Below are 22,421 nucleotides of genomic sequence, written 5' to 3'. Positions count from 1 at the left end.
TGTATCTCTACTATACACTGTTCGTAACCGATCTTCAAATTTATCGAGGTTTATTATTCCAGAGTTATTATCAGGCTCTTTTGAGCATTTTAAAAGAGTATTCAATAATCCCTCAGATCCAGGGGCGGTTCACATCTTTCAAAAGCTTTGCCCTCAAGGGTCATCATGGGTCACCAAGACGACTGTAGCTTGCATTCGGAAGCCTTAGGCAGGGATTGTGATCGTCATGAAACTCTTCATGAATTATTGCCAGAAACATTACTCTATTCTATATTTTATATGCATGTATTCCAAACCCAATGCCGCTATTCAAATTTAATTGCAAACCCAAACGCCTTTTTTTGTTTTCCATCCCTACAGATTCACCTGGTATCGTGGGCTGGTACGAATCCGTTTTCCGAACTTCCAGAACACGAACGGCACTGCACACATCGCTAGCGCAATAAACGCCAGTAGCGAGTTTCCCCATCCCAGTCCCAGAGCAGCATACATCGATGGCCCAGCCAATGGCAGCAGAGCTCCGACGAGTGAACGCAGCGCCGTGTTCGCCGCCGTGACCGACGCCGCGTAGCGCAAGTATGAGTCAACCAGATAAGTGCTAGCAGACGAGAACACGCTCATCAAGCCAGCGGCGAACACTCCAGTGCCGATAATAGGCACAATCCAGTGGGTATGCTCCTGGGCCGACCAGCCATACCAGAATAAACCAACGGGCATGAACCAGCAGCCCACCATCATAGGTAGTAGACGAGACTCCGGCGCGAAGCAGCCCTTTTTAATATGACTTTTGGCGATACGGTTAGCCACCCTGCCGGTGATGGTCAGTCCGATCATACAGCCGACACCGAAACCCAGGTATGCGAGACCAGCGATACCGGGACCGAAGCCATAGTTGTTCTCGAAGATGGAGGTGATGGTGGTGAACATAAGATACATATAGCCGTAGGTGACAGCGGCGTACAATGCCATCATGAAGACGATCGGGGAAGTGAAGAGCAGCTTCAACGGACGGGCCAACGCGGACAGGAATAGTCGCGGGCTGGGTTTGCTCGTGTCGCGGATCGAGCGAAGGTCGGGGTTTCCAGTTTCCTTGCGCAGACGGGCGGCTTTGCGTTGGAGCACGATAGGAGCGTAGGATTCGCAATACCAGATAATAGTGAAGATCATCATGACACCAGTCTATGTCTTGTTTAGCTTCGATCTCTCCAAAAATAGAACGGGGTGCGTACGGCAATGGCAATCACCCAGAACACCCAGCGCCAACCCTCCGCTTCCGCCAAAAAGCCACCTGCGACTGGACCAACGACGGGTCCAAGAATGGGTCCCATCGCCCAGATGGCCATGATACCAGCTCGTTTCTCCTTGGGAACCATATCCGCGACGGTGCCGGATCCAATTGTCAGGGGACAGACACCTGCCATACCGGCCAGCAAGCGGAAGACAATTAACTGCGGCATGGTTTGGGCGACAGCGCAGGCGATAGTGAAGATGAGGAAGAGCAGGTTGCAGGCGTGGTATAGCGGCACACGGCCGTAGATCTCAGATAGTGGGGCGATCAAAAAGGGACCGAAGCAGTAGCCCAGAATGTAGACAGAGACGACGAAAGAGCCTATCATGCTACTTGTAACATTGAATTCCTTCATGACTTCGCTGACTCCAGGGGCAAACATTGACGAGGCCAGTGGACTATGTCGGTTAGCGTTGCTTAGACCTGGAAACTTACATTAACTCACGTAATAAATGTGTTAAAGGCCATCAGAATCAGCTGACGTCCCATTTTCCATTTGGGCCAGTTGAACGGATTCTCGGGATCATCAGGGCCGTCGAAATCAACGAGATTGGGGTCCTTGGGCGCTTCTTGAGCATCTTTAGGGATGACCCCTTTTTCGATGTCCGCCATGTTGATTCTTCAAAAATTCACGTTGGGGGATGCGAAAAACGTGGCATTGCGACTAAGCCATATATACATAAAGAGGTACCGGGTATCGGCACGCACAATTCTTTATGCTTAATTCATCTTATTCCCCAGGTGAATTCCCCTAATCTCCACCTAACTCCGGAATCCACTACTGCCGAGACCCGAATTTTGTATCCCGGCTAGTCGTTCATCCCTTTTATGTATTTAGGTGTTGGTGCCTTTATCGTACCTTCGAATATGCGTGATATCTATTAGACTTGTATTCGATGGAGTTCTTTCAAATTAGATCGATTGAATTAGCCTTCATCTGCAAACTACTCCGTAGTTCAAGTACGAAAGCAGATGGAGGCAGATTTTTCGCGCGGGAAGACTTCACTCGGTAATGCAATTCCCCACCAGATTTCGTTTTGCATAACTTGAAAGTGCCACATCACACCGCCTTTGAGGGAGCCTTTAAGGGTGGATTCAATAAGACCAATCGTCTATGGTTCTCATCGCGGATACATCATAACGTGGCTTAGCTCTCTTGCAATACCCCTGACCGTGGCTGGGTTCGAACCTGTGAACTCCTCTGCAAGCATAGCGCGAAACGACAGTCGGGCTCATAACTGTCACACAAATATAGGGCATGTTACCGCTAGACCAAAAAATGCTCCATGGGCTACATTCGTAGTCTATATGGTCATTTATTGTTCCGACACTTCGTAACTTACAAGTCTCCGTGCTGTGGTTTACCAACGCAGCCAATACCAGTCCCGTTTTAATACTCGGGTAGCCCCTCACGCCAACTTCCACGCCCACTTATCACAATGGCAGCCACTGCTGAGAAGTCATTGCCTATCGACCCCAGATACGACCAGTACGACTTCCCTACCACCGCACTGGAGCCTCAGACCGGCCATCTGGGCCACACCACGCCGGAACAGGATGCAAAAGTCCACCGGCTGCGCACAATGCTAGTGCAGGATGGATACACAGAACGTCTGGATACCTTGACTATACTGCGCTTCCTCCGCGCCCGCAAGTTTGATGTCGAGGCTTCCAAGGCTATGTATGGTTCCTAATTCCGACAGTTGTTGAAGGCTACTTTGGAGGCTTGGCCCTTCTGATCTAACGTGGCTGTCTAGGTTTGTTGATTGTGAGAAGTGGAGAAAGAAATTTGGCACAGACGATCTTCCTCGCACCTTCGACTACCACGAGAAGCCGGAGGTTTTTAAATATTACCCGCAGTACTACCACTAGACGGATAAGGTAAGTTGCTGTAATCTCTCACCACATGAATCCGCAGAGAGAAACTAATCCCCCTACTTTTGCCAGGATGGCCGTCCCGTCTACATCGAGAAACTGGGCAAAATTGACCTCAATGCCATGTACAAGATCACCACCAGCGAGCGCATGTTGCAGAATCTTGTCACGGAATACGAGAAGCTGTATGACGGCCGGTTTCCCGCATGCTCCTGGAAGGCAGGCCAGCTGCTAGAGACTTGCTGCACAATTATGGACCTAAGGGGCGTGGGCGTCACCAGCATCCCCTCCGTGTACGGTTACCTGCGCCAGGCTTCGGAAATCTTGCAGAACTACTATCCCGAGCCTCTAGGCAAACTGTACCTCATCAATGCTCCCTGGGGCTTCAGCAGTGTATTCAACGTCGTCAAGAGCTTCCTCGATCCCGTCACTGTTAACAAGATTTACATCCTCGGCAGTAACTATCAACAGGAATTGCTGGGCTAGGTGCTTCCTGAGAACCTGCCCGTCGAGTTCGGTGGCACCTTCCAGTGCGAGGGGGGCTGCGAATTCTCTGAAATAGGCCCGTGGCAGGAGCCTGAGTGGGCTCACATGCCTACGTGGGCCGAACCCAAGGTGCACAAGTATGTTGGACAGGACGAGGACGCTGGCTTTGAGAAGAAGACCGAGGCCGAGGAGGACACCCAACCCAGTGCAAAATGTTTATAGATCGCATCATTCTATTAGCTATTGACACTCGCTGGGAACGGGCTCCGCATTCATCAGCCCCCCTTGTACTCTACACTAGATACCAAACGCAAAGAAAAGTGGGCAACTCATGCCCTTTAAGAGAATCTCAATGTGGACTAGACGGTACCCAGGCGTCGCCGCACACACCGCCCTCACGAGACTCGGACACGAGAATCTCCTCCCCAGTGGGGCTAGTTAATGGGAGGTAGAATTTCGCTATCTTGGTACTGGACTGCGGCACATAGTGGAAAATGAGCGACCGACGGAACCGGTCGGCTGACCGATTTGGTCCTGATCCATGCACCATGCTGCCATGGAACAATAGAGCGTCCCCAGGAGCCATCACCGTCTGCTCGGCCGTCATTCCATCGGGTAGGTGAATCGCCTGACGGCTGAACGAGGTTTCTGAATTTGCATCGCCGGGGCAGACTAGCTCGTATTTATGGGAACCAGGCACCATCTGCAGCCCACCGTTAACCTCGTCAACTGGATCTATTGCGATCCACACTGCTATGCACGTGTCAGGATGTGACTGCAGGAATAGATTGTCCTGGTGCAGTGCCTGGCCGCGAGCTTTCGGCGGTTTGAAGTAAAACATGGATTGCGCGCCATTGACTGGGCCAATCGTCGCCTCGACCGGGTCGAGGATGCGACGATCCAACATGTACTTGCGAGCCAACCGCCCTACCTCCAACTCGGGATGACGATGTGGGTGGACAAAGCGGGGATAGCGCGCTAGGATGTCATCCGCTGGGACATGATCGTTGTGAGCGAGACTTGCACTGTCCACCTCGACCTGGGCCATAAATGCCTCACGAATCGCGTCGATCTCGGCAATCTCCAGAACCCCAGGAATCTTGACCACGCCATTCTCTTCATAGTCAAGCTTGAGGTTGGCATCGGGCATTGTGACCATTGTATCTGACTTCGCGAAGACAGATGACCATTTTCCACATATAATTCGGTTTCTTTTTCTAAAGCAGATGGTTGTATCTTTATAGAAAACGGAGCTCCAGCTACTAGAGCGGGGTAGCATAGGGTTCGGTGTCAATATCACCGAGTCCCCGAGAAAGCAGCGATTCCTTGGAGTCCGGTCTTTAGGCTTTTTTGATAGTATCTAGGACCGCACCACGGCCCCCGCAGTTGCATAAAGCTCCCCTCGCCGCCATTTAATTTTACCATGGCCGTTGGGCCATGTAAGACGTCTGGGATATAATTACCGTCGGTATCAACTGCTGCTTTCTGATCGGCGGCTGTTGCACCAACGAAGTTTTTCGCCTGGGAGAGATCTCCTTGCGGCTTCAGGGCCTCAGGGAAATGAATAAGGAGGAGATCAACATAATCGAGGCCCATGCTGTTGAGAACTTGATCTAGGCAAAAACACACGTTTTCGGGTGCAGCAAAATGCGGCTAGAACTTGGTGATAATGAATATATCCTCTCTGGGTACGCCTGATAACCGAATTCCTTTCCCTACTTCGGAATCAACCTGTGGATTTTGATTAGCAAGCTGGCCAGGCCAGTGCAGGGATAATTAGTGTTCTTACTCCGTATTCCCAAGCGCAGTCCAAATGGCGATAGCCAGCCTGGAGAGCATTCACGACAGCTTGAGTGCACCAGCTGGGGTCGTCTGTGAAATCCAGTTCGGCATCATTTCACCAAAGAAACATTTTTTGAATCTATTAGTCCTACCTGCTGCCCAGGTACCAAACCCCACTGAAGGTACTAAAACAGTCTTACCCCTTGGTACTCGCATCGAAAATGTTTTCGGAAGATCCATCGTAGGGGGTTGAGATTAGTCAAAGGGATCGGTACCGGTCAATCTGAGAAAGTTGCTACTCTTGTGGATAGAATAGAAGGACTTGAATCTGACCACTCTAAAAGCCCTTTGAGAACTACTTACGCAATATTTAATACTTCGGAGTAAATCCTTTATTGTTTCAAACCTAGGATAACGCCTTTAAGGAGCTCCCAAAGATAGTTTACTATAAAATATAACGGCCATAAGAGAAAAATCGTATACTTCGAGATAAACTTCGCTAGGGGAGGAAGAGGCGCTAAAAGACGGAAGAGGAACTTTCCTAACAAAGAGAAAAGCGTATTTTAGAGTACAAGATCTACTATATATAGCCGGATCCCTAGGTATTTATTCTATACGGGCATATAGTCTGTAGGTTATACGCAGGAAGTCTTAGAACAACGGAGAAGTGTCCTATCTACCGAGCACCAATCGCAGGATTTATTAGATGCTTCCCGTTTACAGGGCAAGAAATGTATGTCGTGTTGCAGTTCTAGTTAAATCTCTCCAGTTAAGCACAGAAGCCGTTTTCCGGTGTTGCTCTCTACATATCTACTTTCGGCGCTACAGTCGAATACTATTAACGTCTCGTGGAGTCTGAACTACGCGCCGTCTTAGCGCCTATGTATTGCTCAACACGCCAAAGGCTATGGTTCTCTGATAAGGAAAATCATGGTCTTTTGTCTGTTCAAGCAGTGAAGAGATGCCTCGGCACACCTTAGCTGCACACACACACACACGCACACACACACACACACCCTTTAGCACAGTGAAAGCATTTATATGTAAGTTTCTATCGTTTCCCTAGTTTCCTGAAATATACCAGCCCTATCGCAAAGGAAATCCCAACCATTCCAACATTCATCCATTGCGCAGCTCTGAGTCCTCGCAAGGCTTCGCCCTTTGCGGTTGCCGTTTGGACGACTGTTGCAATCGCCAGCCCCAAAGCTCGCCCGAGATTATTTGCTGTTTGTAATAATCCACCACCAAGTGCCTGATCCTCTGGAGGCAGTGCCTCAGCTACCAGCAGGCCGATCACTGGCCAGACAATCTCAACACTACAACACAGTACCATGGCTGGAAAGCCAAAAGCCCAATATGTTGTCTCAGGGGGGATGAAGGGAATCGCGAACAGGAACGGAGAAATTGTTCCGCACGTCAGTCCGAAAAGAAGGACGTAGAATCCCCGTATACGCTTCAGTACTGGGGAGATCACGAGGGAAACTAGAACTGCATGATTGAATTGAACAATAAGTTAGAAACCAGTGAAGCACACACGGTACAGATAGGCGAATATGAGCATGGTAACTCACGACCTGAGACGCCGGCTGGAACGAAACGGTATGCGGTATGTAATTCACTCAGCTTAAGGTAGTCCTGATAGCTGAAATATAAACGTTAATTTTGATGCCAACGGATAGACTTGAGCTGGAAAGAAACCCACAAGTCCGTTGCAAATACGAGAAAACCGTTGAATGATCCATAGAAGCATCCGACGAGTAAGAATAGGGCCGAAAATTGCCCACGCTGGAACATGGAAACCCTGAGAAGTGGCACTTGGCTACATCCTTTCTCCAGGTGACTTTGCCAGACTATGAAGGAAGCAATAAAGACTGCAGAAAGCACTAAGAGCACTATGACCCAAGAGGTTTTCCAACCAACCTCAGGGCCTTCGGAAATGGCAATCAGCAAGAGAAGAAGGCCTGTAGAGATCAGTACTGCCCCGAGCCAGTCGACGCTGTTACTATTAGTATGGCTTTTCCATAGAGGGAAAGAAGACGTTGACAATGCAGCCACACATGTTGCCAGTGCCGATAGTAAAGCGGGAATCCAGAATACCCATTTCCATCCCAGACAGCCCCCAATTATGCCGCCCAGTAGACTCCCCATCACAGAACCGAGAGATGCAAATCCAATAATGACGGCGTAGGCTCTCTTTCGGGTCGCACCTGGTGGATATGTAGTACCTACGATACCCAGTCCCGCTGGGATGATAGCAGCGCCACCAACTCCTTGTATGAGACGAAGAAGATAGAACGGGATATCACTGCTACAAAATGGGAGACAGAGGGTTGAGACCGTAAACAAAAGAAATCCAAAAAGATATACCGGGCGATGGCCATAGACATCCGCCGCTCGGCCCCAGAAAAGCATCAGACAGGCGAGGGAAATGTTATACGTGGAAACGATGATGCCCTGACGGCTAGATGGGATGTTCAAAGCCTCGCTTATTGATGGAAGGATGATAACCACGGATTGGACACAAAGGACCTTTGAATGTACATCAGCAACTTAATCATGGCGGAAGATGAATCTTCTTGACAAACAGTAAGAAATCCTGCGCTGGCCACAGTAGAAATCAGAAGCACACTTCGTGTTCTCGATAAACCAGGGTAAATAACTGCCTCGCTTATATCCCGCGCTGCGCTGCTAGTTTCGACGTCGACGCCATCATTGGAAGGGCGAGGAGTTTTCATAAATGGCATGAATGAACTTGATGTTGTAGGTATACTCGGAATCGGAGGTTTGGCACCATAGAATTTGATGCAATTTAAATTTACTTGGAATTCATTTTTTTTTTCTCGTTAATTTTTTGACTCCCTCATGCAAATAAATTCCGGTGCGCGTCCTATAATGAGGGAATCGGCTTCTATTTCGGTCAGCCCAGACGGAAACCCCCAGGTCTACGGCTGACACGGCTCCGCCTTTCTAGCGCCAATAAAACAGTGTCTTACTAAGTTGCTATCTCAACACGGTTAGTTAGGGCCTACAGTCTCTAGCCAACCACGCTGTGTAGAGAAACATATTATACACGACAACAAGATCAGTGTTACGCTTACTGTGGAGAACCCCTGATAATATAAGATGGAGGGATAGATATATTATAATTTCTGACAATGGAGAGGCATCACGTTCCCGCGGATCACTGAAAGTTGCAATCACATCTTCGTGCCAATTATTACACCACGCACAACGATCAGACCATAGCGCTCCATGATCGCACTTCTCGTCATTCTGGCCTTAGTGCTATGTCTTTGGTATATCTTGGCCATACCCAAACAGGGGAACTCGGAAATTACTAAAAAGAAGGAAAAGTCACACAATTCAACCTTCAACAATACCGCTACACCCAGCCTAGCTTCGGGAGCATCCTCTCCCACGACTCAGCAACTTGGTCAGACTTACGTGGATTTATACCACAAACTGCACAATCTTGAAATATTCCCCGATGTTTTGCCAGTTGCCTACGAAATTTTGGTGTCATTGTTGTATGAAGGTTTACTTTTGAGCGAGGCCAGCAGGGAAAACGGAGTATTCTTGACTTAGAAAAATATGACCGCGCCACTTTGGAAGCATTTATGTTCGAATATCAAGAGGAAGTATACGGCCAATGGGAGGAGGATAATCAACGACGAGCCTCAGGGTAACCCACAGAGCTGTTTCAGGATCAAGAGACAGCGAGGGAATGGCTGAAGCAAATCGCTCCTCTCAAGTACGTCGATGGGGCGTGGTTAGGTTATTGTCCACAACATCAGCACTCCATTCGCGCTTCGCGAGGTAACGAAAAACGCTTGGCAGGTTCTGTCAGAGGAGTTAGGAGATGGCGAGCTGGAAGGAATCATGTCTATCTGTATCGAACACTTCTCGAAAGCATTGGACTTAAACTCCCGACCAGCCATACAGCCGAATTCATTGATCAAAAAAACGGTATTCACAATGTGGAAATTTGGAAATCAGCCACGGCGCAATTGCTGATCTCGTTGTCCCCTAACGAATTCCTCCCTGAAATGCTCGGGTTCAATTTACATTACGAGTTGATCACTTTGGGGACATTGAAAGCATCGAAGGAATTGCCTCAGGTCAGAATATCAGGATACTACTTTGCTTTGCATGTATCAATCGACAATTCCGATTCTGGGCACACAGCGATGGCTCTAGCAACCGTGGATCACTACATGACCTGGGCCTCCAGAATGGGGTCCATCGATCTGGACGAATCTTGGAAAAGAATACAGGCTGGCTATGCACTTCTCTGGTGGTGGTAAACAATCGCTATCTTCACCAACCGAGTCACGGGTGGTTGAAATCCTCCAGATTACAAGCTACAAACCAAGCAACACTTCTCAGTCACTAACCTTACCGATGCTAGTATTAGTTAACTTGGTGTCGGCTTTGTGCTTTCACTTATGTGTCCTTATCCCAATGAACGAATGACGGCTGCATCTGCTATGTCGAACGTGTGGATACAATCGCTGATACCCCAGACCCCGAATCCACGAAAATTATTCAAGTCGAGCCACGGATCCCCTCTCCAGTTGCAATTTTAACTGAAGAGTTTGCGTCATGGACTACAAAACCTTTCTTAGGAAGCCCTGAGAATATCATTCATGACATGGCTAGCTCATCTGCCTCATCGGATCCGGTATACGCTGCCCAAGGAAAGGCCATTGTGGCGTCGGGAAAGGAGGTATCTTCATCTCTAGAGAATACAGTACCACATGTTATGCAGGATCAAGCCAGAAGACTTGAGCTTAACCCCACAGAGCTCAAAATCCAGTATCAGGCCGATCACTCTATTTATCGCCAGAAACTGGACAAAGAGGCAGAGAATATGTTCCCACAAGCTCTTCAGGGGCAAAAGAGGGTGCTAGGCATGCCCAAGAACATCACATTTGAGCTTCTCCTGGATGAGAAAGTAAAGGCCCGAGCACGCTTTCCAATGCGTGTTCAAATATACCCTCATGACACCACAGACTCTATCGTCATCACGGTCAAAAGTTTCTATGGCATCTACGATTACACTATCAGCGGAGTGAACTTCGAGGATGAAAATGGGACCACCCTCCTCGCAAGGTACGAAAACTTGAAAAAATAATGGGACTGTATATGTCAGAGCCATGCCGATTGAAGCATGGGCAATGGATGGTGCTAGGCAATGATCATGAAGATACACTTAACTCCAGAGAGTACATGAACAAGGCCAATAAGCTTGCTCGTCGTTTGAAATCTCTTGGATAATCTTGGAGAACGCGTGGGGTGATGGATGAGGAATTTTCGGCAGGAAATAGTTGAGCTCGCGAATTGAAACGGTGGCTCTCAATAATTGAAAGCCACTAGTCCTAATCGTGTATACTGGAATACTATATTGCCGTGTACAGGGATGGACACATACAGGAGGTCACCTACACTGGACGGGGATGGATTCAGGGCAGACCGTGCGGCGTAGGGGCTGGCACGTAATCCGAGTTGTGTTCCACGTTTCATGTTCGATAGATTGAGATTCATCATCGATGTGATATGGGCTCATCCTAAAAAGTAATCAAGATCCTTGAAAAGTCCATGTTAGCTTGCGGGATGAGCCAGATTAGATTCGATACTGGCAACGAATGAGACGCGCCGCAGATGACAAAATCTATGGGGACCAGTTCGGGAATTGCTAAAACGAGACCCCAATTTCTAAATACCACCCGCCCCATAAATTAGTTAAGCGTCGTAATTGTATTACTATCATCTTATACCCGCCTACCCCCTTTGACGATTGCATGATTTCATTTCTACTACTACGTACCTCTCTCCTACTACACTGCTTATTCGCTATATGGGCATATCCGCGTAGGTTAAATCTGGCCTTCCTGGCTATTCGAGGTAGTGGGTTTGTAGCAAAATTCGTCACTAGCGGAGATGCAGGGTCAACTCCCAAATCAACTGCTAAATTAATAGGACGGTAACCAGTAGGGACAAGGGTAAAAGTAGGAGAAGATGAATAGGTAAACGTAAGTATCCCCGGCGGATATAATACAGGTGATTAAGCTACATTATTAGAGGGAGATTCGGCTATTTACGTAGTACAATTGGAATTAGAATAGTTTCCTTATTAGGCTTGGTCTCTTATTAGTGGAAACATGCGATCATTAAAGGGCGTATTCGAAGACTTAATGCGCGGTGTGACAAGGGAGAGGTGGATAAGATATCTTGCAATCGTTCTAGCAGTTCCCGATCATGAGGTCAGTTTCATATACAGTACGTCCCGAAACCGGTGCAACGACTTCACTCTTCGATTAACTTTCCCGTCCCTTACGCCAAGACACACTAGTCTATATTGGGAGTTCTTCCAGAAGTTGCGTCTGTATTTCTTCGTACGTAAGTTTTATAGTAATTTCACGCATGTATTCACGTGTAAATTCAATACACCTAACACCTCCATGCCCCTCCTCCGAAGCAGCTTTCCCGGGAAGCACCATTAACACTGGTGACGCGCGCTGTCGCACGCTATAGCCCTGAAACGAAACAAGCGCGAAAAGTGAATCGTACATTAAGTGGTAACATAGAAGTCGAACATGTAGTTTTGATAAGGCACCGGAAAGGTACACACGTATGTCCTAGGCTCAGCCAATTATATGCATACCGAGTTGTGAAGCAAAGTATGGCGTAGGGTGTGATGATTGGACAAGTATGGATGCATGCAAAAATACGTGGAAAAAAATGACGTTGAAAACCGTGGCCTTCTGATCACGAGGGGCATTCACCAAGAAGACGAAGCCACACCAGCCCTACGCTCAAAGTAGCAATGCTCTTTATTTTTTGCCTTGCAAAAAAGCAAGGAAAAACATACAACAGCCAGGATTCGCATGTGGTCACCCACCATACTACTAACTGGCCGGCGTGTGGCTTAAGTACGGCTGAGCGGACGGGAAGCCCTGTTCTCCACACCCTATGGTCGTATGTGCTAAACTACTTTGAAAGGTGAAATATATACTAATAAAACACACATCGTAGGTAGTATGGCAACCAATTCACGAACCCACATCCATGGATGACATGACATTACATAGTAGGGATGAGTCGGGAAATAGATTGATATCCATATTCACGATAGACAAAGCGCAGGAAATTGTCATGATGGCTAGCTACAGTTCCAAGATTTGCCCGGACAACACCGAGCTGAGGGCTTCATGGTGCTTTCATAGTCAGGAATGAATCACGGACATGCCCTTCGCCGCCTCCGTACTTCGAGTAGAGACGCTGCGCAGCAGAACGCCCGAAGGCCCCTAGATTCGGCAAGTCGAGAATCTCCAGCACCGTAATCTCCAGTCCCATTTTGTGTCGGCACCAGTTACGTAGCTCGATGGCCACAAGCGAGTCCACACCCATGCTGGAGATGGACCGGGAGACGTCGATTTCCTCCTCTGAGATCTGCAGAAATCCGTACAGCGTCTTCCCCAGTTCTTTCGTGAGAAACAGGGCACTGTTGGGTTCGTTGAGGATGGCCGGATTGGCTGCCGCGTCGGCGAGGAATTGACGCAGTCCTCCATCTGCTGAGCCGGAGTCTGTCGATTCTTCGACCTGTTCGATGTTGCGGTAGATTGCTGTACGTCGATCACGTTTCCAAATGCATCTTTTTCGCGGCTCATGATTAGCTTGAAGGTGAGGAGTAGTGTGTATCTCGGACTGAAGAGGTGCTTACCGGTTGTTTGGCGCTTGTGATGGTACAGTCATTCGAAGGCCGATGGCGATTTGGCTTTTATTGACGAAGCCATCCTCACAGGAGACTGGTGAGGACGAGAGAATGGCTAGGTGCAGAGATTCAAGGAGATCGATTTCTCGCAGAACATGGATATTTGTGGCCTTGAACTGATCGAGGACCTTTTTATTTGCACTGACATAGCCAATCTAGAGTAGGATATCTTTCATTAGCGGAAGGTTGGGAACTAAGAAGACTTATATACAACGAAGTGCTCACATCTTCGATTGGACCAATGTCCAGGACCGATGCTGGCAAGCCATTAGCATGGCGATATTGCACGAAAGCATCTAGGAAAGTGTTTGCTGAAGCGTAATTGGCTTGCCCACGTTGGCCCATTATACCAGAGAATGAACTGAACAGTACCATGAAGTCCAATGGACTCGACTTGGTCGCTTCGTGAAGATTCCAGGTTCCGTCGACTTTAAGCTTGATGGCGGCCCCCCAGTCACTGAGGCACATCTGGTCCAGTTTTTTGTCCTGGGCGTCACGTACTTAGTCTCCTTCCACGGCGCTGGGAGTATGCAAGGTTAGGTTATCTCTTACCTTCAACACCATCGACATCTGAAGAATCCCTGCGACTGGCAATCGCGCACCCTGAATCGTGCGCTCGACGTCACCAAGAACGGAGACATCACCCGGGAATGCCTGAACAGAGCAGCCCTGGTCTTGAAGCTCCAGAAAGAACTGCCTGTCTTGAATGGATTGACCAGCAGAGCGCGACAAATAGACCAGGTTCTTGGCACCGTTCTCAACTAGCCAGGTGGATACGGCACGACCGAGACCACCCAGGCCGCCAACGAGTAGGTAAGAAGCATCTGGTCGCAAAGCCAGTTTTTCCTGCCTCCCTAATGTGGACAAAGAATTTGAGTCCTCGGGCATAGTAATGACAATCTTGCCAATGTGAGACCCTTTCTGCATGAAGCGGAACGCCTCTTGGATTCTGTCAGCAGGAAAGTACGTCACTGGGGTGATAGGGCGAATGGATCCGGCGATGTAGTATTGAACACATTCTCCCAAGATGCTGCAGTGCTGTCAGTTAGAATGCAGCGAGTTTGACGAGCTTGTAAGTCACTCACTCTTCGGCAATATCGGGTCTCTCGGCACAGATCTGGGCAAAGTCAACGCCGAAGAAGGCTCGGTTTGCTTCGAAGCTGTCCATGTTCAGCCTGCCACGGCCGATGAAATCACGCTTGCCAATCTCCACCATTGATCCGTATGCTGCAACGCACTTCCAAGATGCGTGTAGTAGTTCGCCCGAAAGCGAGTTGATCACAAGGTCAACGCCGCGTCCGTTGGTGGCTTGAAGAACGTTGGGAAGAAAGGTCGCATTACGAGAGTTGAATATGTGACTTTGAGGGATGCCGTATGTATCCACAAGGTATTGCGTCTTTTCTTCGGTTCCCACCGTTGCGTAAATCTGAGGCATGTCAGTTGATGTTGGCAAACGAGGTGGATCTGAAGTAGCTCACTGTTGCACCTATCATCTGGCAGATTTGAATAGCAGCACTACCAATGCCGCCGCACGCGGAGTGGATTAAGACATTCTGAATGAAATATTGTCAGTTTCTCGCTGAATGACCGTATCGGAACAGAAGAAAGGAGAAGCTTGCCTGTCCCTTACGCAGCCTGCCAAGGTGGATTATGGAACGAACCACCGTGCTGTAGACACAGGGCATTGTGGCAGCTTCCTCGAATGATAATTCGGGAGGGATTCTGGCGCAGAGTGACGATTTTGTAACCAGTGAGGTCGAATAAGATCCACCGGCAAATACCACGACTCTGTCTCCTACCGTAAGGTTCTGCACTTTGGGCCCAACTTGGCGAATGACACCAGCACATTCGCAGCCGAGGCCATTGCCCTCGCTCGGGTGTCCGTCGACGATTCCCTGCGCGATAAGTACATCCTGCACGGGAATTAGATAATTTTCACCTATAGTGCACTGGAGAGAAGCATACCTTGAAATTCATGCCCACAGCGCGGACCTCGACCTCAACCTGATCATCAACCAAGGCTTGTATGGGATGCTGCACCCATCTAAGGGTTCCAAGGAAGCCTCGCTTGGTAATTTCAAGTCTTTTGGGGAGATGACTGTCAGATCTGGTGCGACGAAGCCCATCATTGACGGAGAACCAGCGGAACCGCCCAAGGTGAATCTTCCCGCTATCGAGAACCCATTCATAGTCGGGGTCATAGCCATCAGTCTTCGTACGATGCTGGAACTTCTTCAACACGTTTTTCACCGCCCCACTGGCTTCGCACTCTAGGGTGTCAAGCTCCAGGGTGGCCACGTCCACTGCGAGTTCGTTGCGAATGGTGCGCGTGAAGCCAAGCGACTGCGCCCATCTCGGGTCCTTGCAGTTTACTTGCACCGCTCTAGTCAGCCATAGGACACCGGATTCTGCATCTAAAGCGTGGAAAAATTGCACCAGATCGTTGAAACGCTGCTCAGATATCCTCTCAAGGAAAGGTTCCTGCAAGTCCAGCACAGAGACAATGTCCTGCCCTGGTTTCGGCGGATCCTTCAGTGTAGAATGCTCGACCATGTAGCCCGACCTTGTCAGTTTGTTCTCTATTTCGGCAACAAGGGGAAGCTGAGTGGAGTTGTCGCAGAGTAGTGAGATAAGTTTTGGAGTTTGTGTCTCCTCAACCGGCTTGATACGTGAGACAATGAGAGCGTTGGCCTGATATGGAGCCTCATCATCATAGAAAATGGATGGCTCGCTAAATCCCACAGCTGCCAACTCTTGTGCCCATCTCTCAGGACTAACATACGGCTCCCAGGAACGTCCATCAGCTTCACCCAGCCACCATCCAGATAGCGTGCCCATGATGTAGTTCAACCAGTTTGCAGTAGAGCACAATTCATCGAGGAACAAAAAGCCGTCGGAGCGAAGAAGTCTCTTCACATTGGTTAGCGTCTCACGAATGTTAGGTGTCGCATGAAGAACGTTATTCGCAATTATAACGTCGTAGGAGGCAACCTCAAAGCCTTGGTCTGCTGGGTCCTGGGTGATATCTAACACGGAATACTCGATGTTGGAGTAATTGGCAAAGCGATCCTTTGCCTCAATGAAGAAGCCCGCGGAAATGTCTGTGTACGAATACAAGCCATACATCCGTTCTCCGTGAGATGAAAGGCTGTCAAAAATTGTGGCTGTGGTACCTCCGGTGCCAGCGCCTATTTCCAAGATCCTTAGCCAAGGTTTTGCATGGCAGTGCGACTTGAAGAAATCCGCGTGGTGCCACCGGTCTCCCAAGTTATACAACTGGGTGAGGACATCGTCCGCGAGCAACAATTCCAAGGAATTGACTTTTCCTTCAAAGATGTCCTTCGCAGCATCGAAAATTCTTCGAATTGCGATGGCAGCAACTCTTGTTGGTGTCTGAAGAACCTGCTCTGTGAGACGTGTGATTTCAGCAAGTCGCTCATCAGATCTCAGGGCAACAAGAGTCTGCGGTTCTTCAACCAGCACATTGTCACCTGTTGCTGCGCGAATAGATTCTCGCTCCAACCAGGACTGGTATTTGGTGAGATGTCTTTCCGATGGTTGAACAGATTTCAGCTCGTTGTAACTCTCAATCGTGCACAAGAGTGCTAGCTTCTCCACAGGGAGGTACCACTGGCGTTGACTTCCCGCATTTGCTGGTCGGATGAGGTCAACAGGGTTAAGGAAGTCAATATCTGGCTTCCAATAAATGTGACATGCCGCATGGGGATCTGAACCACGAAGGTCGTCACTGTCTTCTAGTGGATGCAACTGAAGCCCCCTGATCTCAAATACGACCTTTCCGTTTGATGTTCCAGCTCCATTACCTGTGATTAAGCCCCTAGGAGTTGTCGACGCCTCGACGGTTATGTTTATCCTGCTCTCAGGTCGTGCGATATAGAGGCTCTCAATCGCACTGGGCACCGAAAGCAATCTAAGCCTGCGTGGCTGACCATAGGTAGCAGCGGCGCTGAAAAGCTGAATGCACATATCAATGGTAGACGGGTGCATCGCGTAAAAAGCTTCATCGGCGTGCAGCTCATTTGACAATGAAGCATTCGCGACCATCTGATTCGTCCCTGTAGAGATCTCATCCAGTCCCTGGAATCTGGGCCCGTATTGGAGCCCAATGCTTCGCATGGTTTGATACCATTTTGCGGATGAGACATTTCTGGGCAGCGCTTCATGTCCTGGGGGTTTCAAGTCATGCTCCGGACCGGGACGCGCCTGGCCGAAACAGTGCTTGGTCCAGGAAGCACCATTGTAGGATGTGATAGAGAATTCGTACCAAACAGAGTCGAGGGAGTTGGTCAGACGAAGAGGCCTCAGCGAGGTTATAAGCTCAGTGTTTTGTGACTCGCTGATTACCATAGCCGAAGCAAGGGTTACCTCGCGGACTGTGAAGTCTTCAGCGCTAGTCAGCTGCCGAATGGCTTCACCAGCCATGGCAATATACCCTGCTCCAGGGAAAATGATGTCAGAGGAAACTTGATGGTCACGAATCCAGGAGCACTCCTCCATTCTGAGCAGGTTTCTCCACGTTGGCTCCAGGTCAGAGCCATCGCTGATTCGGCTTCCCAGAATTTCATGGTGGCAATACTTGCGAAAACGCCAATCTTTGGAAATACGGCTTTCGTCCCAGTATTCAAGTTCGTGGTGCCAAGGATATGGCCTCAAGTCTGTGAGTACCCTGCCTGGGGCCATGCTTTTGAAGTCAATCGGTAATCCTCGGACATAGAGTTGCCCAACACATTGCAAAATGCTCAAAGTGGCGCTGGTGTTGCGAACTAATGCGGTATAGTAGTTCAAAGTCCGAGCGTTGCACGATTTGAGGATCTGGCGAAGCGGACCCTGAAGAGCAGCATGTGGACCGATTTCAAGGAAAATCTGATCTCCTGAGCTACCCTTCAGCAGAGTCATGACTGCTCTAGAGAACCGCACTGTTGACTCCAAATTTGCTCGCCAATAAGCAGGGCCCAATGATCCATTTGCATTAACCAGCTCTCCAGTGACGCTGGAGAAGAATGCGATCTCGGGTTTCTTTGCGTCAATCAAATCCTCGATTGCAGCCTGATATTCACGTCCGACCTCCGCCATGTGATCTGTGTCATAAAGCTGTTAGCAGAGTAACTTTCTGTATGAGGTGAGATCAGAGGGAACGATACTCACGGGAATGATACGCCATCTCGACCTTCAAAACCCTGGTAAAAGCTCCGGGCAATTCATGTTTGATCTGTTCAAGGACTTTCTCCATTGGTTCTACGTCACCGGATATTGTGACACTGCTGGGGCTATTCTCGCAGGCCACAACCACGCCGTCGATCAAGAAGCGTTTGATGTCATCTTGTCCAAGCCCAACAGCTGCCATACCACCCCGCTTCGTCTGTAACTTCACACACAAGCCCCGATAAAATGCAGCAATGATTGCCTCTTCTTGAGTGATGGCATTTGCAGCATACGCAGCCGCAATCTCTCCACTGGAGTGACCAACAACGGCACTCGGAGTAATTCCCCAAGCTTTGAGAAGATTGATGATGACAATTTGCACAGCCGTACAAAGTGGCTGCGCGAATTCCGCCTTTCCAAACCGCATGGCCATCTTGTTGGCAAAATTCTCGTCATCAGTGGAAGGTTCCGTCGTGAGAAGCTCCTTTTCAATCAACCAAGACGGGCCATCTGGCAGTCGCTGGAGGGTACTATCGAGTTGTCTGATATTCTCTCGGACGGAGGGATACGCACGTAGTAGCTCCCTGCCCATTCCAACCCACTGGGCGCCTTGGCCAGTAAACACAAAGTTGATTGTCTGTTCGCAGCTTGGTTTTACTCCAGTGAGTCCCTCGGTGATGCTATCGCCGGTAATCAAGAATTTGCGAAATGGCAGATGCTCTCGGCGGGCACCGAGAGTGTACGCCAGGTCAGCCGTTGCCTCTGGATTCGTTTCGAGGAATTCCTTCGAGTTCGCAACCAGTTGCTCCAGTGAGTCGGTATGATTTGCCGAGAAGACGAGGAGCTCTTCTTTTTTCCGAGAAAGAACTGTTTGTGTTTGCAAGCCATGAGATGCAGCGGAATCGAGAATGACCTTGCTCGTGTTAGCCAGAGATTTAAGATTTGATTGGCAGTGAATTTGCCGGACTTACAGTCGCATTTGCACCACCTAAGCCGAAAGAATTGACGCAGACTCTCTCCGCGCAGCTTTTCGGCCAGGGGATAGCGTCCGTTGGGACTTTCAGCTTATCGAACGGGACTGGATGATTTCTTTAGCAGTCGAGCCAACAGCTGGTCCGGAGGCAAACATACTCTTAGGATTTGGTGTTCGGAAATTGATGTTCGGGGGAATGGTCTTGTGCTGCAAAGCAAGTACGCCCTTGATGACTCCTGTAATCCCAGATGCACCCTCAGAGTGGCCGACATTAGGTTTACACTGTGAAGTATCAGCCATTTTGAAGAGCCACAAACAGCAAAATCCAGTTAGAGCCTTACCGATCCAACATACACTCCTCGCTCTCCAAACACGTTGGCTACAGCTTGCGCTTCCAAGGGGTCACCTATCGAGGAAGTTATTTCCGCTCAGTACTCAAGCGAGTAGCCCAAGGGAATTCCTACCAATTGACGTCCCTGTCCCATGACACTCCACGAATCCCATATCAGAGTAATCATTGAGGCCAGCCGCAGTATAAGCAGCCCGCATCAAGACTTCGTGGCTCTCGGAGCTTGGATGCGAGATTCCCGGTGTTCTGCCATCACAGTTGCTAGCCGTAGCTCGAATCACTGCTTGAATTGGATTCCTATCTCTGATCGCGTCACTGAGCCGTTTGATGTAAACCGCGTTGATTGCTTCATATGAATCTTAGCGAGGATCTTCAGTTACACTGGTGAGGATTAGAACGGTGTACCTTCTCCTCGGGCATAGCCGTTTGCTCTTGCATCAAATGCCTTACAAGCTGCATCCGGTGACAGCACACCTTGCTCGGACATGGCGATTGTTATAGTTGGCGACATGATCAAGTTGGTACCAGCAACGATGGCACCATCACACTCGTTGTTTGCAATTGCTTTGCATGCCATATGCAGACAAATGAGCGACGAGGAACAGCCCGTCTTGATAGTTGCGCTTTATTCACCAGATATTCAGCGTAAGATGCCTTTGTACGCCGCAAAACTTTTTTGGGAGAAGAGAAAAGAGAATTTACCTGGGTCCTTTCATATCGTACTCATAAGAGATGCGATTGGCTAATAGGAACTGTGAACAATGATTGCCTCAGCTGAGCACATCAGCAAGAAGATAGTCATCGAGGAAGACATACATCACCATATCCTGTAACCCGGTACATCCCCGCATCCTGACTATCCTTCAGGTGGATATCCTGCCAGTCCTCTCCGAAAACACCGACATAGCATCCAATGCGTTGGCCTCGCCATTGCGTCTCTCCAGCGTTCTCAAGCACTTCTCTACTCACTTCGAGAAGTAGCCTGGCCTGTGGATCAAGCTTTTCAGTCTCTGAACGAGTCATAGAGAAGAATGATGCGTCAAAATGCTTGATGTTGTCCTGCAAGAAGTTTCCATACTGCGTATGAACTGTCCCTGGCTTTCCACTCTCGCTGTAGAACGCGTCCACATTATAACGGTCTTCTGGGACACGTATGCACCCGTTGCGCTTATCCATCAACAAGTTCCAGAAATCAGTAGCACTGTTAACGCCTCCTGGAAGGCGCATGGCCATGCCCACAATGGCAATCGGCTCGGGAGCTGCAATTTTGTCGGTCTTTTTCGGAGAGATATCTTGACTGCTTGTGCCATCAACCGGGCTCACTTCATCTGTTTGATTGATACCATTAGGAATAGCATCATTAACGATGCCTCCGTAGCTGTCATTAGAGCTGTACGTCGCAACACCGTCGTTGATCGTCATGTCGGAATCACGGCCTCAAGAGATTCTGAGGTTGGATTTCCCCAGAAAACACGGAGATACTGACAACCGAATCGCGACCAATGTCTCAGGGGACTCTGTAGGACGAGTTCGTAGCGCTCGTACCTGCCGAATTTGGAGTATGGGTTGACAAGAGAAACGGCACCGTGTTGGTTGCTGTTCGTCGTTGAAAGGTGAAGGATGTTAAAAAAAAAAAAAAACTCTCTAAAGCAGTCAATTCTGATGTAGATCCGAAGGATTCTTGGCCAACTAGAGAGATAGGTATAATCAAAAATTAAGGTGCCGCGGTATGTTCCAGCCCCTTGGACTTGTAAAACCTGACGGAGATTTAACAAAAGATCGCCGCACTGATATATCTAAAAAAGGGTGAACAGGGTGTTTGCCGCAGTTTCGAGTCAAAAGATTACACACATCATGAGAAAAGCAGAAGAGATATTGAATGAAAGCAAGGCACACAAAGAACGTAGGGCGCACATAATAGACAATCCATGGATGACGGGTCCATAATCATAGAGTTTGCGAGTAGGCATCTGGTTCCTACGTTCCTCAATTATACTTTAACCTGCATGTACAGTAGTTTGGAAAAAAAAAGGTCCTTGCTTAGAACTATTGAGAAAACCTTATCCGTGCCCTTTGGTAACACCCACCGCTTCCGCTTTTGGGTGCACCACGGTTTACCGGAAGTCACCAAACACCGTCTCTTTTTCAAGAAATCATCGAATTAATCAACCAATTAGCTAGTTATCAATAAAAAAAAAATCTCCCTGCTCTCTCGCCTTCTCCTCATTCTCAATTGCCCGTTGAATAGCCTCAGCAGGCCTTTTTGTAGGTTTAAAACCATACGCCTTAGCCAGCTTCCTCTCCTCCTTAGCCATCTCTTTCGCCTTCCTGTCACGAATTGATCGATTTGCATCGCGAGGCTTCAATATACCATCTTGACTAAGCGGTTTAACCTGCCGCTTAGTATATTGGCGACGTACTGGCTCTTGTACAGATCTGATTCGCCGAATTGTATCTTGGGTCATGGCAAGCTCTTCAAGCTTCTCTCGCTGGTGGGCGAAGATTTTGGTAAGATCTCGCTGCATCTTCTCTGAAAGAGAATTGAGGTGTTTGTAAATCTTCGCCTGGTTCTTCTCTAGTGCTTCAATAGATTTTGGAGGGCTATTTTCAATACTAGAAGACGAGAGATTTAGTGGCGGAGATAGTGTAGAAGTAGGTGTAGCCGTACGCGACCGAAGATTAGGTGCATAGATATCAGAAATTACTAGTTGATTCGTAAGATTTTCAACAA

At 48.8% G+C, this 22,421-nt stretch overlaps 6 protein-coding genes across 6 annotated transcripts; 2 read left to right on the top strand and 4 right to left on the bottom strand.

Annotated features, from left to right (window-relative positions):
* Nucleotides 1-354: 354 nt before the first annotated feature.
* N7458_003475 (MFS transporter) lies at nt 355-1,900 on the bottom strand (the record flags this gene model as incomplete). The annotated part of the gene is made up of 3 exons (XM_056906858.1): nt 355-1,179; nt 1,230-1,686; nt 1,734-1,900. The coding sequence occupies 3 exons, from the start codon at nt 1,898-1,900 to the stop codon at nt 355-357; spliced, it is 1,449 nt and encodes a 482-aa protein (XP_056770965.1).
* An 827-nt stretch (nt 1,901-2,727) lies between these two features.
* Nucleotides 2,728-3,871, top strand: N7458_003474 (SEC14 family lipid-binding protein; the record flags this gene model as incomplete). The annotated part of the gene is made up of 5 exons (XM_056906857.1): nt 2,728-2,969; nt 3,046-3,127; nt 3,161-3,169; nt 3,236-3,595; nt 3,650-3,871. The coding sequence occupies 5 exons, from the start codon at nt 2,728-2,730 to the stop codon at nt 3,869-3,871; spliced, it is 915 nt and encodes a 304-aa protein (XP_056770964.1).
* Nucleotides 3,872-3,998: 127 nt separating this feature from the next.
* Nucleotides 3,999-4,799, bottom strand: N7458_003473 (phytanoyl-CoA dioxygenase family protein; the record flags this gene model as incomplete). The annotated part of the gene is made up of 1 exon (XM_056906856.1): nt 3,999-4,799. The coding sequence occupies one exon, from the start codon at nt 4,797-4,799 to the stop codon at nt 3,999-4,001; it is 801 nt and encodes a 266-aa protein (XP_056770963.1).
* A 146-nt stretch (nt 4,800-4,945) lies between these two features.
* On the bottom strand, nt 4,946-5,671 carry N7458_003472 (uncharacterized protein; the record flags this gene model as incomplete). The annotated part of the gene is made up of 3 exons (XM_056906855.1): nt 4,946-5,302; nt 5,439-5,521; nt 5,632-5,671. The coding sequence occupies 3 exons, from the start codon at nt 5,669-5,671 to the stop codon at nt 4,946-4,948; spliced, it is 480 nt and encodes a 159-aa protein (XP_056770962.1).
* Nucleotides 5,672-10,082: 4,411 nt separating this feature from the next.
* N7458_003471 (uncharacterized protein) lies at nt 10,083-10,565 on the top strand (the record flags this gene model as incomplete). Its single annotated transcript, XM_056906854.1, has 1 exon — nt 10,083-10,565. The coding sequence occupies one exon, from the start codon at nt 10,083-10,085 to the stop codon at nt 10,563-10,565; it is 483 nt and encodes a 160-aa protein (XP_056770961.1).
* Nucleotides 10,566-12,640: 2,075 nt separating this feature from the next.
* Nucleotides 12,641-21,112, bottom strand: N7458_003470 (type I polyketide synthase; the record flags this gene model as incomplete). Its single annotated transcript, XM_056906853.1, has 16 exons — nt 12,641-13,085; nt 13,155-13,360; nt 13,431-13,691; nt 13,758-14,235; nt 14,291-14,631; nt 14,684-14,758; nt 14,867-15,118; nt 15,171-18,304; nt 18,372-19,281; nt 19,340-19,446; nt 19,500-19,623; nt 19,683-19,747; nt 19,806-20,036; nt 20,096-20,313; nt 20,393-20,442; nt 20,507-21,112. 16 exons carry the CDS (start codon nt 21,110-21,112, stop codon nt 12,641-12,643), a joined length of 7,503 nt encoding a protein of 2,500 aa, XP_056770960.1.
* Between the last annotated feature and the right edge of the window lie 1,309 nt (nt 21,113-22,421).

This window comes from Penicillium daleae (assembly GCF_028827525.1).
Source record: "Penicillium daleae strain IBT 16125 chromosome Unknown utg000002l_segment0_segment0, whole genome shotgun sequence".
In the NCBI taxonomy this organism is placed as follows: Eukaryota; Fungi; Ascomycota; class Eurotiomycetes; order Eurotiales; family Aspergillaceae; genus Penicillium; species Penicillium daleae.
The sequence above is the reverse complement of the archived record's forward strand: the minus strand, read 5'-3'. Positions and strand labels throughout refer to the sequence as shown.